Source organism: Anomalospiza imberbis, chromosome 5 (assembly GCF_031753505.1).
Source record: "Anomalospiza imberbis isolate Cuckoo-Finch-1a 21T00152 chromosome 5, ASM3175350v1, whole genome shotgun sequence".
In the NCBI taxonomy this organism is placed as follows: domain Eukaryota; kingdom Metazoa; phylum Chordata; class Aves; order Passeriformes; family Viduidae; genus Anomalospiza; species Anomalospiza imberbis.
Genome location: NC_089685.1, coordinates 50,325,606 through 50,341,628, shown reverse-complemented (window position 1 = coordinate 50,341,628; position 16,023 = coordinate 50,325,606). Strand labels below are relative to the sequence as shown.

General features: G+C 43.5%; 1 protein-coding gene across 2 annotated transcripts; it reads left to right on the top strand.

The window, feature by feature from the left end:
• The first annotated feature begins 1,538 nt into the window (after positions 1-1,538).
• Positions 1,539-14,036, top strand: CMAS (cytidine monophosphate N-acetylneuraminic acid synthetase). Of its 2 annotated transcripts, none has more exons than XM_068190637.1 (8): positions 1,539-1,804; positions 5,492-5,634; positions 5,913-6,068; positions 8,712-8,845; positions 9,784-9,878; positions 10,561-10,732; positions 12,229-12,379; positions 13,129-14,036. In XM_068190637.1, exons 1-8 carry the CDS (start codon positions 1,554-1,556, stop codon positions 13,401-13,403), a joined length of 1,377 nt encoding a protein of 458 aa, XP_068046738.1. In that variant the 5' UTR covers positions 1,539-1,553; the 3' UTR covers positions 13,404-14,036. The 2 variants fall into 2 exon arrangements, with proteins under 2 accessions (XP_068046738.1, XP_068046737.1); XM_068190636.1 differs by lacking the exon at positions 1,539-1,804 and adding an exon at positions 2,939-3,243.
• The last annotated feature ends 1,987 nt before the right edge of the window (positions 14,037-16,023 follow it).

The window sequence follows — 16,023 nt, the reverse complement described above, 5'->3', positions numbered from 1 at the left end:
GTTGATGTGGTGGTTTTCAGTCAGTTTGGACTCAATAATCTTGGAGGTTTTTTCCAACTTGGTCTGCTGTAGGCACAGCAAACTCTGACAGAAGCATAGGGCTAAATGCGTGGGAGTTTGGATGTGGCAAAGGTTTAAAATCCTAGAGTTAAAAAAATAATAATTAAAAATAAGTACATGGAAAGTGACCTGCAGGAATCACGCTCCTCAGAACCTTATGTCTACTAATTTCATCTTATTAAAAAATAAAGAAGCCTGAAAGGTGCTGCCTCGATCTGCAAAGTAGAAGAGCAAACTCTCTATCTCTGCTGGGTCTCTTGGAACACTTCAGAAAGAACAAACAACCCCCCAGTATGAATATTCTTCTTAAATGCCTGCCTACTGATGAATGTAAGTGGGAATGTTCAGTTTGGCAGTGATAGATAAGGTCCTTCTGCTCCACAACACATCTTGAATAACCAGAGGACATCAGTGACCCACTTGTGGTACGATTTCACCATGGACTGACACAGGACTGAGCTCGAGTCTCCAGGAGTGACTTTGTGACTTCAACAGCCTCTACTTTCCACTTTCTAGACGATATTAAACCCCAAATTCCCTTGCAGCCTTATGTCAGCAGTGGATTACTTTATTTTGACCATTCGGTTTCGATAAGACAGTTGGAATAGCAACACCGTGTTTTTATGCTGGGATACATTTTTAGGAAGTGAAAAGGAGCAGCAAGGGGCGCGCCCCAGCTCCCCTTCCCACCACGAGGCTCCGTGTGGCTGCTCTGCCCTCTGCCGGGGCTGCTCAACAGGGAAGGGAACGAGGCTGGAGAAACCCTCGGCATTTGGGGACGGAAGAAAACCCGGAACTGTCTGGCACGGTGCCTGGGCACAGCTCCCGGCGGCCGGGGCTCCGCGGACGAGCCCACCTCCGCTACGGCCAGGTCCTGGGTGCCCACAGGATGGCAGCCACGTCCTGCCAACGGCCGCAAAGAGCTGCAGAACCACAGGATTAGCCTACAACTGTGATCATAGTGACCTCTGGAGATCTCCCTGTCCAAGCCCCTGCCCAGCTCGGCCACCTGGAGCAGGTGACACAGGAGCGTGTCCCGGCGGGGTTGGAATGTCCCCGCAGAGGGAGGCTCCCGGCCCTCCCTGGGCAGCTGTTCCAGGGCTCTGACAGTGTGCAGAAATTCTTCCTCCCGCTGAGCTTCTTGTGTTTAGTTTATGGCCAGCGCTCCTCGTCCTGTCACTGGAAAGAGTCTGGCACCATCCTCTTGGCACACTTTGAGATATTTACACGTATTCATGAGATTCCCCCGCAGTCTTCCCTAGACTAAAGAGATACACACTGCAGAGGTCCGTCCGTCCATCCATCCATCCGTGAAAGCAGGCACGAAGACCGGGTTATGCGGGGCACCTTGTGCCAAAAGAGCACCCTCTCCTCCCTAAAGGGTGGATGATCCCCCGAGCCCCCCACGCGGCGCGTCCCTCGCTGTCCCCCCGGCGTCTCCCCGCCGCCCTCCCCACACGCATGCACGGCAGCGCAGGACTACATTTCCCGGCATGCCCCAGGGGGAGGTCCGCGCGCGTGGCAGGGCGCGGCGGGAGGGGAGCGGAGCGGAGCGAGACGGGGACAGAGACACGGCCATGGATGCGGGCGAGGGGCGGCCGCAGCCTCAGCCCCACCTGGCCGCGCTGGTGTTGGCGCGGGGCGGCAGCAAAGGGATCCCGCTGAAGAACATCAAGCTGCTGGCGGGGGTGCCGCTCATCGGCTGGGTGCTGCGCGCCGCCATCGATGCCGGCGTCTTCCACAGGTGCGCATGCGCCGCCTCCCCTCCGCTTCCCCTTCCCCCGGCGGGTTCTGTTTCGGGATGGACGTGCTGGGGGTTCCGGTTCGGGATGGACGTGCTGGGGGGTTCCGGTTCGGGATGGACGTGCTGGGGGTTCCGGTTCGGGATGGACGTGCTGGGGAGTTCGGGATGGACGTGCTGAGGAGTTCCGGTTCGGGATGGACGTGCTGGGGGGTTCCGGTTCGGGATGGACGTGCTGGGGGTTCCGGTTCGGGATGGACGTGCTGGGGAGTTCGGGATGGACGTGCTGAGGAGTTCCGGTTCGGGATGGACGTGCTGGGGGTTCCGGTTCGGGATGGACGTGCTGGGGGGTTCCGGTTCGGGATGGACGTGCTGGGGAGTTCGGGATGGACGTGCTGAGGAGTTCCGGTTCGGGATGGACGTGCTGGGGGTTCCGGTTCGGGATGGATGTGCTGAGGAGTTCCGGTTCGGGATGGACGTGCTGAGGAGTTCCGGTTCGGGATGGACGTGCTGGGGGTTCCGGTTCGGGATGGACGTGCTGGGGGGTTCCGGTTCGGGATGGATGTGCTGAGGAGTTCCGGTTCGGGATGGACGTGCTGGGGGTTCCGGTTCGGGATGGATGTGCTGAGGAGTTCTGGTTCGGGATGGACGTGCTGGGGGGTTCCGGTTCGGGATGGACGTGCTGGGGGTTCCGGTTCGGGATGGACGTGCTGGGGAGTTCGGGATGGACGTGCTGAGGAGTTCCGGTTCGGGATGGACGTGCTGGGGGTTCCGGTTCGGGATGGACGTGCTGGGGGGTTCCGGTTCGGGATGGACGTGCTGGGGAGTTCGGGATGGACGTGCTGAGGAGTTCCGGTTCGGGATGGACGTGCTGGGGGTTCCGGTTCGGGATGGATGTGCTGAGGAGTTCCGGTTCGGGATGGACGTGCTGAGGAGTTCCGGTTCGGGATGGACGTGCTGGGGGTTCCGGTTCGGGATGGACGTGCTGGGGGGTTCCGGTTCGGGATGGATGTGCTGAGGAGTTCCGGTTCGGGATGGACGTGCTGGGGAGTTCGGGATGGACGTGCTGGGGGTTCCGGTTCGGGATGGATGTGCTGAGGAGTTCCGGTTCGGGATGGATGTGCTGAGGAGTTCCGGTTCGGGATGGACGTGCCGGGGGACCCTGGCCCAGGGAGGGGTTGGGGGAAGCCGCCGCTTCGTCAGGAGGGTTTTAGGGGTGACTGTCAGTGTCTGCAGGGAGGGCTCAGAGCAGGGACCAGCCTCTGCGCCGTGGGGCCCAGCAGTGGGGCGGGAGAAACGTCAGGAGTTCGTGCCCAGGGAGTTCACCTGGACATGAGGAAGAGCTCCATTACTGGAACAGGCTGCCCTGGGAGGGTGTGCAGTCTCCCTCGGTGGAGATACTCAAAAGCTGCCTGGATGGAATCCTGTGCAGCCTGCTCCAGGTGACCCTGCTAGAGCAGGGCGGTGGGACCAGCTGAGCTGCCATGGTCCCTTCCAGCCTGACCCAGGCTGTGACTCTGACAGTGAGGCAGGATTCATCCTCACTTAAAACAAACTGTGGCACCAGGTTAAGGGTCAGGCAAGGCACCTTGTCAAGAACACAGCTGTCCCTTCCTGCTGAGGGTGAGCAGCAGAGGAATGAAGAAATTAAAGTCTTACAACACAGTAAATTGAAATTAAAGTTGTTCTCATGTGTGGTTGGGTGGCCACTAGCTGGTGATGTTGTAACTATTGATGGGTTTACTTCATTAAGTCGTCTGCATTAAATGGGACTGCCAGGCTGGAGATGATCTCCTGTGAACTGCTGAAGCACAGGATGACTTTGGTTCGTGGTCATTTGGGTACTCATGACAGTGTGCACTGAGCTTGGCATCTCCAGTGATGGAGACCCCACAGCCCTTCTGTTCCTTTCACTGCACTCAGCCAGAAAAATTCTCCTTATTTTCTCTCTACCTGTCCAGCAGTGAAATCACCTCCTTGCTGAGATACCTCTTGCGGCATCTCCTGGCACATGTGTGCTCCCGGGCCCAGTCATCGTGCTGGCTCCTTCTGAGCTTGCTCCCATTTTCCTTTTTGGTATCAGGGAGCCCACAGCTGGACCCAGCACATCTGAAGCAGTCTCACTCAAACGTCAAGTTGAAGGAGATAATCTTGTCTGCCCATGTGACACAGAAGAAAAGCTCAGTTTGTGGCCAAGTGCCTGAAACTTCAGAAGCAATAAGTAGAGCTAGATAGAAACACATGTGTTCTTGGTGTTGAGGATAGAGAGATTTTTCTGCAGGAGCAAGACTGAGGATTTTCTACACATTTGCTGATAATTAAAGCCATGGTTAGGATGTGCTTGGTGTGTAGCATACTTAGAGGCGGGTTCCCAATGCAAACCTGCTGCATAATGCTCAGAGCAAGTCAAAGAGAAATGTAGCCCAGCTAGATCCAGAGGATTCTGTATCTCATGGCTGCTCTGTCATTATCTAGCTTGGAAAACCTTTCTTGCTGTATCTGAAAAGTAGAGGATGCAGCACTCTGTTTTATTTTTAATAAAGAAACCGACAAGAACATTTCTGGTTACTGATAGTTTCTTAAAGATTGTGAATCTGTACTGCTGAATGACCTGCTGTGGCCTCTGTTTGGCATCTGAATTTTCCCAACAGGAAGGCAGTCAGGGTTGTGCAGCCTGACTTTGAGGCATGGCAGGTGCAGTAGGTGGACATGCACCAGGTTTGCCTTGCCACCTTTGGAACAGCTGTGCAAGGTACCTGTTACACAACAAAACTCTGGTGGTTGAATGGGGAGTGTGTATTTAGGTTCACCATCCCAAACCAGTTTCTGGAAAACACCTCTTGTGTGTTTGTTCTCGTGGGTGTGACCTGCCATTGCTGTCGCTGTCACACATATTTTTCTTCTGATGATCCCACGATGTCTTTGGAGGAAGAAATGTAACTGCAACATCATTTGCTGTGGACAGTGCATTGAGAATGCCAGCATTGCTGGGAGAGGAAGGGTGATTTTTCATAGCTTTTGTTTTTACACCTCTCGCTTTTTTGTCACCACGGTGACAGCCGTGGCTTCACAGTTGCTGTGTTTGTCATCACATGACATTCAGAATTAGCCCTTCCTTTTGTAAATGTTTGTTTTCCCTGAACGATTGCAATCTTGCTTTACCAGTACTGGAAGTTTTCTGTGCCAAAACATATGGAACTTGACCAGCTCCTTCTCTGGGAGTGCAAGGAACCCAATTAACACATTTTAATACTCTTGCAGCATTAGCTAATCTTTTAACTTTGTGGCAGTTTTACTTGTTCTAAACTAAACTCTCACTTCATTCTGAATGCCACATCCAACGCATTCACAATTCATTGATTTGTTAACATGCCTAACAAATTCTTTGAGCTGACACTGGATTTTTCTGGTAACACTTCTAAATTTTATGTTGCTTAAGCTTCCTGCATGGAATGCAACTCAAGATTCAGATTTTACACTCTGGTGTTTTTTATCCCTGTTGTTAAAAGCTGCTTGTTGGGCTGACTGGGATAGTTTTGTTAACACAAATACAAGAACTAGTTCCTATCCTTGCGAGGTGTAGTACAGACATAAACAAGCTGCGGGCTTTTTTCATGTTAAATTACAACAGGCAAGTCAATAATGTTGGGATTTATTCTTTATATTAATTTCTGCACTGTCTGCCAACAGCATATGGGTTTCCACAGACCACGATGAGATCGAGAAGGTTGCGAAGCAGTTTGGTGCTCAGGTCCATCGCAGAAGCCCTGAAGTCTCTCAAGACTCTTCAACTTCCCTAGAAGCCATCACAGAGTTTCTCAATCATCATCATGGTAAATCAGGGATGAAATAAGCTGAGCTTTTATATTGTAGCCCCAGAGGGATGATATACTTATTATTTAGAAAAATAAGTAAAGCCTTCAGTAAATAAAACCCAGAAAGGTTTTTCATTTTGTTTTGTTTTGTTTTGGTATTTTTTGGTGTTTTTTGTGGCTTTGTTTTTTTTTGGGGGGGGTGTTTTTTGGTATGTGGTACTTACTCATACCACACTTTGCAGTTGTGTTACTAAAGATGTGAACTGTTTCATAAATGTCTCTTTGTTTTTCTTTAGAGGTTGATATTGTAGGAAATATTCAAGCAACATCTCCCTGTTTACACCCCAGTGACCTTATAAAAGTGGCAGATCTGATCCAGAAGGAGGGCTTTGATTCTGTCTTCTCTGTTGTGAGGAGGCATCAATTCAGATGGAGTGAGGTAAAGAAAGGAGGTAATATTTAGATGTTTCTGGTTACAGTTATACTTAACTTTTTTTTTTCCAAATTCTTGCTTTTCATACCTATGCTATTTTAGGAAGTGATGTCTGAGGCATGGACTGAGTTCTCTCTGAGAGATTTGAGATAGGTTAGAAATTCCTTCCAAGCATTGGTGTCTCAGCCATTACTGAGCGTTGCTGAGCCTTTCTGTAACTGTTTTGTAAAAATGAAAATTACATTAAAATGATACTAGCTTGTCTAAGCTGAAGATACAGTTCCAAAAAAAACCTTACATGTTGACTTCTTCCTAGTGGGTATTCATGTGTATTCAGACATGACACTGAGGTCCTAACTAGGAAACTGTTTGTTCTTGCTGTGCAGTAGCTAACAAATGACCAGTAATGCGAGATAAAATCTTGGTGAGGATGAGATGGCAATCTCTTGGCCTGGAGACTTAGGTTTTGTTTCATCCTGATAATTTGGCTCCTTACTTATGTCACGTTGCAAAATGCCTTTGAGTCATGAGAGCTGAACTCATGTTGGTTAGCTCATCCAGAAAAACATGACTGGTTTTTCCCAGAGAAAATATGCCCCTCAGCTACAGTGGCCAAGATGACCAAAGACTGAAATTTTACAAATAAAGATTACACCTTGGTTTAGCTATAAACCTCCTTTTGTCCTGGTATAAAGAGCTATTCCACACATTTTGTATGCTGGCTTTGTTTCTGTGGTTAAAGCAGAATTTTTTTCTTCATTTTTTTAAAAACGGTTATTTCAGGTACTCTCACACTGGAGTTTTGGTGTTTTTTTTTTTTTTTTTTGTTTGTTTGTTTGTTTTTAATTAAAGTTACTCAGGCATGACAGTTATTCTGTTGAGATATAAATTGCTTCCGATTACATTTTTTTGTGAGTTTAGAAAGCATCATGCTGTAAAAGAGCATATGCAACGAATGAGGCTTGATTGAGAGATAAGTTGAAATAAAAGTTAAGCCTTTGTTTAGAATGAACACTTGAACATTGTCATTGTTCCCCATAAGAGGAGCAATAAGTGACACTTTTTGTTTGTGCAGTATAAGAGGAATATCAAAAGCATGGGTGGCAATTTCAGGGTTCTGTGGATTGCAGTTTAGGAAGCCACATGCACATCTTGAGATGCTGGAAGGGACAAATGTGAAAGAATAAATCTCATGTGGATCTGCCATGTGGCTTCCTGAAGTGGTTGTGTCCCATAGGCAGATTGTTAAATAAGAAAGCCTCGAGGCCTACCTAAAAAAAGAATTCTTCAGCACAAAATGACATCCAAACATTTTAATGTGGTGAGAGATAAGGAATCATTCAGCTGCAAGGGATGAGGAGAGCTGGAAACACATTGTGCCAACATGAGCAGCTTAAAGATAAATGCAAATGGCCTTTCAGGTGTGTGGTGTTTCAGGTGACAGTGATTCACAGCAGCATTATACAATGGTTTTTCTTCTTTTTATTTTTCCATACAGCTTTAGAGTACTGAATCCACTAAAATAATTTCATGGAGGTTTGGGGTTTTTTTTGGTGTAGTTCTGTTGCTCCTTCTGCATTAAGGTTTAATATTGATAGACCCTGAAAGAGAAAGGAGTCTCTCTCTGACTGGAAATATTTACTTCAGTGAGCACAAAGCTTTAGTTGGTTATGAAACACAAGGTGTGTGTGTATCTACTAAAGCCTCAGGATGTTTTGGGTGTTTGAGAATGCCCTCAAAGTGTCTTGTGGTTACTGGATCCTGAGACCTGGTGGATTTTAGCTGCTTTGTACGTCTGGATTGAAGGGACTTAAGGACAGAAGTCTCTAGTCCTTGATTTGGTTTCTGCTGCATGTCATTGGTTATAATATGGGATCTTTCGGGAGAGTGTTTGTGCAGACAGCTGTTTATTTGTGGACACTTATTAGACCACTTATGAAGAGTTAATGCATATCCTTAAATAGGATGTATTTTAGGGAAGTGCCAAGATGTTTTCACAGGCAAAAGTTATTAATATATGCTCTTTTTTCACCTTCCAGATTTCAGGCTGGTCCTTTCGGGTATCAGAGTGCATTCAGGCATTCCCATGTCCACTAGGAGTTGGAGTACAGGAATAATATTTCTTTCACATTGCCTAGGACAGTCTGGAAGAATGTTCCTCCTACTCCTTGTAGGAGCCAATTTTGAAGCAAATAATGTCTTGGGTTTTTGTTGTTTTTGTTTGGTTGGTTTGGGGTCTTTTTTCTAAAGTGGTAATGAAAAATTTCCTTCTGTAGTCTGGAGGACTACATACAGAGTAGTCCTCCAGTTTATCCACAGTTCCAAGAAAGAGAAGCAATTCGGTGATTCCCCAGAGAAGTTGTGGATGCTGCATCCCTAGAAGTGTTCCAGGACAGGTTGGATGGGGCTCTGAGCAACCTGGGCTAGTGAAAGGTGTTCCTGCCCATGGCAAGGGGTAGGAACGGAATCATCTTTAATGTCCCTTCCAACCGAAACCAGTCTGTGATTCTTTATAGAGTTAAGCAGCAAGAGGCAATAATGAGAGAAGTTGGTGACTGAATTATGCCCTTAATTTTTCAACAGAAAGTTGTTTAGGATGTTAAGTGACTCTGAACATGGATTATTTAAAGCTTATGTTGTCTTTTTTTCCCTCTGTTAACAGAAAACAAGATGACAGAACCCCAGAACCTGAATCCAGCAAAGCGGTACCGCAGGCAAGACTGGCCTGGGGAGCTCTATGAAAATGGCTCGTTTTATTTTGCCAAGAGGCATCTGATTGAGAAAGGCTATTTGCAGGTTAGCGCTTCTGGTTTTTCGTGCTCTTCAGAATAATACATCTACTCTTGCTGTAGAGGGTTCTGAATTCAATACTCTGTTTTGATTTCTGATGAAGTCAGTGTGAAATAACAGCACTCTGACCCCAGAACAGTTTGCTAATTGTTTGTAACTTAGCAGGGCTAGTTATAGCTAGGGTAGTTCCAGTTTCCAGTAACAGCATCCTCCATAGCAAATAAATTTATGCAAATAAATGTCTTACATAGCTTTAACCCTAAACCAATACAGTACTGAGTTGAGTTTTGCATGAGTTCACCAGTGTATCTTAGAATTCATTTTAGTGCCACTAAAGGTGTGAAACTGAGCTTCATGCAGTGTCAGAGCCTTGTCATAATCTGTAAATTTCTATGTTCAGTTTAATCTTACCCCAAATTTCTACTGTAACTTTAACAGTCTTTTTCCCTTTCCTGATATTAACATCCCAGTGTAGTAGTGCAGAACAACACTGGGGTGTGGTGGATATTTTGCCATTGGAAATTAAGAAACAGTAAGCAAATAATAATAATAGTAGTCTTTCTAAACAAATGCTGAAGGTATTACTATTTTGCTGATTAAAAGATCTAGTGAAATTAGTGTGATGTAACTGCTATAATGCATAATATCTTGCACACTTTCTCTAGATGTAAAATGGAAATAGTTATTAATTGTTCCTTCAGTTAGGAAGTTCTTTCAATTGAGTTGTTTGAAGTTCCTTCAAATGAACTGTTCCTTTAATTTCTTCAATAGTTATTAACTGTTCTGTGTCACTGGCAGAAACATAATTGATGGCCACTTTTATATAAGCCATGGTGGCCACTGTGTAACCAGGCACTTGGCTTTCATTGCACAGTGCTAAACTGTAGAGTTTTTTGTTTGTGTTGACCCAAGCAGAAAATTTGAGTGGATTTTATTTCCTTCAGGGTGGTAAAATGGCTTACTATGAAATGCGTGCAGAGCACAGTGTGGATATTGACATAGACATTGACTGGCCTATTGCAGAGCAGAGAGTGTTGAGGTAAAAGCACTTTTTATTCCCTTATTTCTTTGGTGCTGCTTGTTTGAAAGGGTGGTCATGTGAATTCATAATGTATGGAATGTAAGCAATGAAGACCAAAGATAATTGGGCGGCTGTATTTCTGCCCAGGATTTTTTCCTCTCTTTGTTGATATCAGCTGAATTACCTTTGTTACATAGTGGGGTTTTGGTAGTTTGATTTTTTTTCCTTGAAGTTCAGCTTGGTGAAGAGTGTAAGCCCCACTATACCTCAGCAATGTGTTAGCATCATCTCTGGCTTTCCCAGCTGAGGTGCCTCAGATTTCCCATGCTCCAGACCACTATAACTGATGCCCAGGAATGGGAATGTTTGTGTAGAGGGCATGAGCTGATTCCACCTCACCAGCTGCCTTTTCTTTGTAGCTGCTCTAAGGAAATAATGGATGGGAATGGAGTATATTTTCTGTACCTTTTTCATCCTAATTTTTAAATGGATGACATAAATTATCTCTCTTTTGGATGGTTCTGTTAGTTTCTTTGAAAAGGAACAATATAGTTGGAGAGTGATGATGATGAGAAAAAACATTAGAAAAGAAGAATTTCAAAGCTGATTCTTCTATCTGAAGGTTACAATTGCATGGGAAATACTTGGGGTTTTGAAGTGTGCAAAAACTTCCATCCTAAAAAGATAATTCTTTGTCTAGCTTTGGATATTTTGGCAAAGAGCCACTAAAAGAGGTGAAGCTCTTGGTTTGCAGTATTGATGGATGCCTGACCAATGGTCGCATTTATGTGACAGAAGATCATAAGGAAATGGTCTCCTACGATTACAGAGATATTGTTGGCATTGATCTGTTAAAGAAAAGAGGAATCCAGGTAAGTGCTGTTCTGAAGAGTGAGCCTTCATGTCTCATGTAACCTGCACATTAAAAGATCCTAAAGAATTATATTCTTGCAGCATAGAAGTTGAAGTTTTTCCACAGTACTTGTGATCAAGCAGCATAATATATTGGTTGGGACAAATGTTATCCTCAGAAGCCTCAGAGGAAAATAAGTGTTTTGAGAAAGTTCTCAATCACAGTAATTACAGCCTCTCTCACAGAATCACAGAATGGCCTGGGCTGGACCATCTTGTTCCATCCCCTTGCCATGGGCAGGGACACCTTCCACTAGCCCAGGTTGCTCAGAGCCCCATCCAGCCTGACCTTGGACACTGCCAGGGATCCAGGGTCAGCCACAGCTGCTCTGGACAACCTGTGCCAGGGCCTCAGCACGCTCACAGGAACAATTTCTTCCTCATATCCAATCTAAAACTACCCTCTATCACTTTGGAGCCTTTCCCCTTTGTCCTGTCACTCCAGGCTCTTGTCAAGAGACTCTCTCCATCTTTCCTGTGGGCTCCCTTCAGGCACTGGAAGGCTGTACTTAGGTCACCCCAGAGCCCACTCCTGTGAAATGGAGTAGATGTTTTTTCAGCAGTCCCTCAGCTTCGTTTTCTGGGAAGCCAGAGGGGTAGCAAGCTTTTAATCACTGGTTTTTTGCCTGTGGAAGCCCACCCATTTCCATACCTTCTTTGACTTGGGATGTTTCATTAAAAACCTCTAGGTCTTTCTGCTGCACTTTATTTATTTCTAGTATATGTTGTTGACACAATCCTGCTTTGTGCTCCACTTCTTTTCATTCTGTACTTAAAATCAGTGTCAAGCATTTGTTTGTATTTAAAAGCAATTAGGGAAGATAAGCTTGTCTACATCTCTGACAGAAAACCTGAAAGATTTGCATCTGAGATTTCTAAAAATCTTGCTGCAATTATCTTCACCTTGTGCGCCATTCCTGAAACTTCGAATTTGGAATGAACTTCCAGAGATAAATGTGCCGTGCTGCTTCAGTCTGTGTAGTGTTGGTTTGATGCTCTGAAATGCTGCTATAAATAAAGTTATGTTATTAAGTAGAGGGGAAGGAAAAAACTTCATGTTCTACTTTGGAAAATATTTCAGAAGTCTTTCTTGGGAACTCTCTCATTCCACATGGTGACATAACTGGATCATACTGCACTAGATAGTCACCATGCCACCATACTGTGATATTTAGTATTTTATTTAGTACATGTTGCATTTAAAAAGACAAATGTAAATTATTTTTGAACATCAGAGAGAGCTGAATAAAGGTATTTCACCATTCTAAAGGAACTTCAAGACTCTGTGGTTTTGGATGCTAATCACTTCTGCTGTGAGTTTTGATAATCAGTCATTCAATGCTTCTCTGGTACCTGAGAGAGCTTCTACTAGCAAAACTACTTTTTTTGTAATAGTAAATCAACTTATATGTCGTATTCTTTGGATGTAGAACTTACTCTAATTTTATTTCCATAGGTTCGACTCATCTCTGACAGAGATTGTTCAAAAACTCTGTCAGCCATGCAGCTGGGATGTGTAGCAAAAGTCAGTGTAACAAATAAACTACAGGTTCTGAAGGACTGGCAGGAAGACATGGGTTTGAGCTGGAAAGAGGTGGCTTACTTAGGTCAGTTCCTTTTCTTTTGGTTTATTCAATTTAAATAGCATAGACAAATAGAATCTTTATACTGCTGCTGAGCTTCAAACCACTTCTCTCTTTGTAAATACTAGGAATTTAATGGGATTGCTGTGCACATTGCAGCACACAATCACCAAAAGCAAGTATTTTAAAGCCTGTTAGGGTACAATCTAAATTCTACAGACATTGGTGAATCTGTGTCATTTGGGAAGGGAAGTCCTCACTGTTTTTCCAGGAGGATATAGGAAAGCTTTTGTTTTTAGGAAACATTTTGGTATCAAAATGTTTATAAGCATACAATTAGAGCTGACAATTGAACTGATTCTAGCTCATTTCAGAGGGATATTGTATAGATTATGTTCTGAAATGGTAATCAGAAATGGGCATAATTAGAACTGAAAGCCATGTGCTTCTGTGCTAAACTGCATTTCAGTGACAGGCTAAGTGAGGAGTCCTGCCAGTGCTTATTCAGCTGCTCACATAATTTTACTGCTGTTAAAAGTAGCATTCTCTTGCCTGAAGATTGTGAAATGTGATCATAATTTACATGGTTCCCCAAGATTTTCCAACACCTGACTTGCATGTGCAAAGTGCTATTGAGCTGCTGAGATGAACACTGTGACCAAGAAAAAGAAAATTAAAAAATCAGATCAATGCATACTCAGTAAAACAGTGAGAAAAATACTGATTCTTTCCCTTCTGTGATATTTGGCCTTGCCTGTCATCTTCCTCCCTAGGAAACGAAGAGTCTGACGTGGAGTGCCTGAAGCAGGCAGGCATGAGTGGTGTGCCTGCTGATGCCTGTGCTGCTGCTCAGAAGGCTGCTGGCTACATCTGTAAGAGCAGAGGTGGCTGTGGAGCTGTGCGGGAGTTTGCAGAGCACATATTCCTGCTCTTAGAGAAAGTGAACTCTGCAAGGAAGCAGCTGGAAGAAATCAGCACAGCAGGGAAGGAAATGGGGAGAAATGAGAACAGCAGGAAAGGAAATAAGGAACTGATGGAAAAAGAGTAATGCCATTGGTCAGTCCTGCTTTTCTTCCTCAGTACATCCATATCCCAAAGGAATGCTTGCCTTTCAAATTTTACAGCACAGTAGAGTTAAAAAGGTGTCTCCCCCTAACTCCAGGTCCCACATTCATGATTATGTGCTGAAAATATGATCACATCCATGAGGATTTTAAAAGCCATTTAAGTGCAATGGGAGGAATGCTACAAAAGAGAGTGCCCTGTAAATCTGCTCTTAATCATCAAACCTGTCCTGCAGGAATTATCCATCTTTGTTTCATAATCTGTATGTTTTCAGGGATCAATGATTTTGCATGACTTGAAGATTTGTAATTCAGGCTTAAAAACCCAAAATGTTTGTCAGTTCTGCTCATATGGTTTGCATTTCTTTTATCAAATGCATGGTGTTGTGGTTGTGTGATTGCATTTTACAGGCTTTGTCCTTAGCAAGGAAGAGTTTTAACATATGCTGGAGAGGTCAGGGGTAAAGTACTTATCAATAAAACTTCCTCCTCTATTTTTAAAACAGAACACAGTTACTGTAAAACAAGTTAATATTCGTTTAAAAAAGCACTTTAACATGTGTTCAGTTTGAAGCTTATAAATAATTAAATCAGATTTGGAATTATGCCTCTTGGAATCTGTTTATTTTGGGTGTTATTGTAGTGCCTAAATTAATATTTTGCCAAATTTGGAGTTAAATTTCTCATTGTCTTTGAGATCTTTGCAGAAACTCAGACTCTTTCTATGAAGACTGTATTGCAACCTTAAATGAATTAAAGCCAAATAAAAATCTTAAAGTTTATTGTATGGAAAAGTAGCTGCTGTTAAAAAAAAAGCCACCAAACCATAGTTGATGTGAGTTTATATAAAATATATATACAGACTATTTTTAGCATGTTAAAACTGGTTTACATGCTTGTATTTATTGAAAATAGGATTTGTATTGTACATTACAAATACAATAGTATATATCAGAGTCAAGTTCTGGTTTGGGTTATGCTAAAAAATAAAAATACCTATGGTTCACAGGCAATTACAAGTGAGGTGAATGATAATGGCTTGTCATTTTATTTTGTTTCTCTGCTAAATATTGTGTTGTAGAAATAGTTATACTCCCAGTATATCTCCTGAAATATTGGCCTCTGATAAACTTTGTGTTTACTTCCTTTCACAAAGCAAAATGTTGAACTGAAATGATTTACTGCCTATCTACAGTTAACAGATAAATAGTTTATTGTACTAATCAGCTCTAAGTCACCTAAATTTAAGTGTCTCCTTTCAGTCACGTTTTTGGGTTCTGTGCTGGATAAATCCCATGGACTTTGACAAGAAGAGAGCCACATCTTGAACATCAGTGTTGTCACTTTGATGAATTCTCGTTTAGAAGTACATGGTATAATCTCACATTGGAAAGAGTAAGAAGGATAAAAGAGCTCTAGAGACTGTTTACCAGAAAAAGATAAGGGATATGCAGGATCTGCTGCCTGAAAGGTTCAGATTTGTACTGCCCACACTGTAGTGGAAAGCCTAATTATAGGGTAGGAAGAGGGATGCATTAATTGCTCCTCTTGATTTTATAGAAGAGCCTCAATCATATGAAGGATTTAGGAGTCAGAGAGGCAGACAGTGAGGGGTAACTGTCACCTTAGAGGTGAAATCCCATGTCCCAGGAAAAGTTCAAATGTTTAGAATATTTTTCCATGGCCTGTTCCAGTACATGTGACACTACAACTGCCTTTGATTAGAGGGGTATTGCTCATTCAGAGTAGATTTCAATGGTCAGTTTTGTTGTTCTGGACTAATTTTGAGATCATCTTTTGGCCATGTGAGCACTTGTTTTTTTGCTTCAATTAACTAGGGTATTCCAAAGAAGATCTTAGGTAATGTGGGCTGTCCTGTCATGATTATGTGAAATGGAAAAACAGGAAACTATGTAAATATTTGTAATAAGCTATTATTAAAAAATAGCTGATTACCTCAAATTGTAAATAAACAAGTCTTTAGACTTTTAAGTAGAGAATGGTTATGGGCTGGCTTGTGGTGAATTTCTGTTCTGCAAATCATACACTCCCAAGTTCACGTGCCACATAAATGACTTATGATTGCAAAGGTGGACAGATTTAATGCCCAAATTAATCCTTCACACCTTCACCTACTTCTGACTTCAATTATTTATTTTTGTCTGCTTTTTCTCCTATTCAGTTTGTCTTCCTCTCCAGTTCCTGTTCGGCGATGCAACAAGTTCTTACCTTAAGTAATTTCAAATCCATATGAATCGCATATATCTCAGCCTTTTGAAGTCAGAAGTATGTTTTCATACTTGCTGATTTCAAGTTTTTAAGACTTTTAAACCTAGATCACACATTTTAGGTAACTAGTTTTTCCAGAGCCCATGTGGAGGAAGGTTTTTGCTTTTAATTTTTTTTTTTTCTGTTAGTGTGGTCTTAAAACACTATTTACCTTTTGCAATAAGTCTTTACCTTTGAAATAAGTCTAACTGAGTCTAATTCCACCCAGCATGACCAATCATCCTAATAGTTACCATTACAAGAGCAGTAATGCTGTACAAAAGGAAAACACCATTATCCATGAACCTGATTCAAAAATGGTTTAGAAAAACTTAC

Excerpts from the sequence above, each read along its gene's own strand:
- CMAS (XM_068190636.1), top strand. The coding sequence starts at position 2,945 with ATGGACGTGCCGGGGGACCCTGGCCCAGGGAGGGGTTGGGGGAAGCCG. Across the intron at positions 3,244-5,491 it reads TCCTGTGCAGCCTGCTCCAG|CATATGGGTTTCCACAGACC; the intron begins GTGACCCTGCTA and ends GTCTGCCAACAG. Across the intron at positions 10,733-12,228 it reads TAAAGAAAAGAGGAATCCAG|GTTCGACTCATCTCTGACAG; the intron begins GTAAGTGCTGTT and ends TTATTTCCATAG.